The following is a 2,445-nucleotide window of genomic DNA, read 5'->3' on the forward strand; positions in this document are numbered from 1 at the left end:
TGCATTTAGGCTTCAACTTATGGTAACTTGATTCAAGCATACCTATGTATTCTCTGAGGAATTACAATATGGTCGGAAAGTGCCAAAGAAGTGGTGATTGGAGAATTGACTGTCCCTTGGGAGGACAATGTAGATGCTGCCATGAGCATGATGAGAGGAAGCTGACCAAGTATGCAGAGTTGTGTGGAGTACTAGTATGTAAAGACAGAGGGTGGAAAGCTTCATGCTACCCATTTGAAGTCAGCTGCCGGGGTTTTGCTGCAACATCCTTTTAAAAATGGTTGAGAGTGCTAGGGTGCAAAAGGAAGGAAATCAAGTCTATCACAAGAGCTGCAGTAGAAGCGGCTGAAACGGGTTCTGCATGGATCTGGAACAAATACATCCAGGTCAAAAAAGGCTGAGACATAGCCATTCTGTAACTCACCAGTGGGAGGTGGTGTACCAAGCATATATTGATCTTAATGGGCCGAAATTCCCAACGACGGGTGGTGATCAACTGATGATCCCACTGGTGAGGCACACAATAACATCAAGTGTGTATAATTCAACTTAAAGCATACCTATGTAATCTCTGAGGAATTATTATAATACCTGCTTCTGGAGTGGAATGGCCCAGGTCCAGTAATGGTTCTATCTTTAACATTGGCCTATCAAGTTAAGTATTCTTTTTACCATGCTCTATCTTTTCTAAGGTTTAGAAATGACAATCTCGACAAATGTTACAGCATGCACATATGCAGGAGGTCCGTAACTTAAGTACTGTTGCAAGCCGTCCCTGCTGTTTCACTTAATCCGCCAGAAGTCGCTCCTACGACGAGACGCCATTGCCTGGTTACCGTGACGTCACCACTCGACTTCAGTTCCAGGCAGGCTCCAGTGAAAGAGTTTGTTTTGCTCGATAGTTTATCAAAAATAGTCTGTATTTGGAAGTATGCTGGCTCGGGGGTAGCGGAATTACGACATAAGCTTGGTAAGTCCCGTGAATCACGCCTAAACGGTAGAATCGAAGGTTTTGGCAGCCGGTATAAAGCATTGCTCTAGCGCTCTGACTCTGAGAAAATGTTGCACAAAATTCTACCCCCCTCCCCACATATACATAAGGTGGGAGACTTTGTTTTGCGTGCAGCACAACTTTTCTTCCTCGGTTCCCATTCGTTCAATGTGAATACGTCCAGCTTTCTAAATGTTCACCTATCATCCAGGAACTGAGTTGTCACTGTTATATTCCAGTTTTGCTTTTAATTAGTATTTGGTTGACTGATAATGATTATAGTTTACGTTTAACGCTTTAAGTGACAGTTCAGTTAAGTTAGTGCGATGTAGAGACGGCTAGGAAATTGAAGCAGTAAGATTTGTATCACATATCTCCTTTCAATTAAACCTTTTTCTGTTGAACAAATAACACGTGTAGCACTACTGCCACAGTGCTATAACATTACATGTTTTCCTTCATTTTACCCCAGTTCTGCACAGTACCACTATAACTGCAGTCCTGTCACCATGTGGTACTACTGCTGGCCCCACAGTGTGTACCACCTCATCCGATGGTTCCCCAAGACAAACAGGCTGAAGATGTGAGTACACTAGACGGTTCCTTCTTGTAACCAAAACTCAACAATTGACATACATGTACAATGGTTTGTTCTTTAATCATAATAATATTAAAAAATAATATCATAGACACTTTTGATATATTATAACGTTAACATCCTTAATAATTTTTTGTAATTTTTATGTGATATATGGTATATGCAACATTACACACTTGTCATACCTGTGCTAACATACCAGCTGGTGCTTATACAGCAATTACACTTTTCTTTGACACATACATACCATAATTTACACACATGGTAAAATGTTGTACAAAATTGTGTGCGCATTTTGTAAAGTTGTAAAAAGTATGTACAATGTAAGTACAATGTCTTATTGAATTTGTGATTGTCCCTGATACTGATGTCACAATTAATCCAAAACTGGGCCCACCCGAGATGTTTGTATAAAGGGAACATAAAAGTGTCAATCAAGGATTATACAAAAATGATGAATATTTGTTTTTTACATTTTGTGTGTTCTGTTGTGTTGTCCTTTAAAATTATGTTTCCAACCGGGTCCCAGTTTTGAAATGGGACTAAAGCATTTATGATTAGTTGGACACAGGTCATATTCTTGTTCACACTACAAGACATAACTTTCTACCCTCATCCCCTCAGCCGTATTGTGGTGACTATCTTCACCTGTGCCCTGCTGGCTCCACAATTCTTTGTGTTGACCAGGTAAGTTCATTAACTTCTCATCTTTCCTATTATTGTTTTTATCTAGCATACATTTGGAACAAGAGATAGCTAAGTGTACATGAAGCCTTTTATTTGGTAACAGTTGCATGATGTTATTGATTTTATGTGGTCATATTGCTAAACTCCACTTTGTAAGGTTGCAACTATG

General features: G+C 39.6%; 1 protein-coding gene across 1 annotated transcript in view; it reads left to right on the plus strand.

Moving 5' to 3' along the window:
• The first annotated feature begins 871 nt into the window (after nt 1–871).
• The window catches only part of LOC118408750, a 2,830-nt gene continuing 1,256 nt past the window's right edge, over nt 872–2,445 (plus strand). The window contains exons 1-3 of the mRNA XM_035809609.1: nt 872–970; nt 1,464–1,574; nt 2,214–2,276. Of these exons, the coding sequence (XP_035665502.1) occupies nt 1,501–1,574; nt 2,214–2,276 (137 nt within the window). The 5' untranslated portion in view covers nt 872–970; nt 1,464–1,500. The remainder of the gene's footprint in view (nt 971–1,463; nt 1,575–2,213; nt 2,277–2,445) is intronic.

This window comes from Branchiostoma floridae, unplaced genomic scaffold (genome assembly GCF_000003815.2).
Source record: "Branchiostoma floridae strain S238N-H82 unplaced genomic scaffold, Bfl_VNyyK Sc7u5tJ_378, whole genome shotgun sequence".
Lineage (NCBI taxonomy): Eukaryota > Metazoa > Chordata > Leptocardii > Amphioxiformes > Branchiostomatidae > Branchiostoma > Branchiostoma floridae.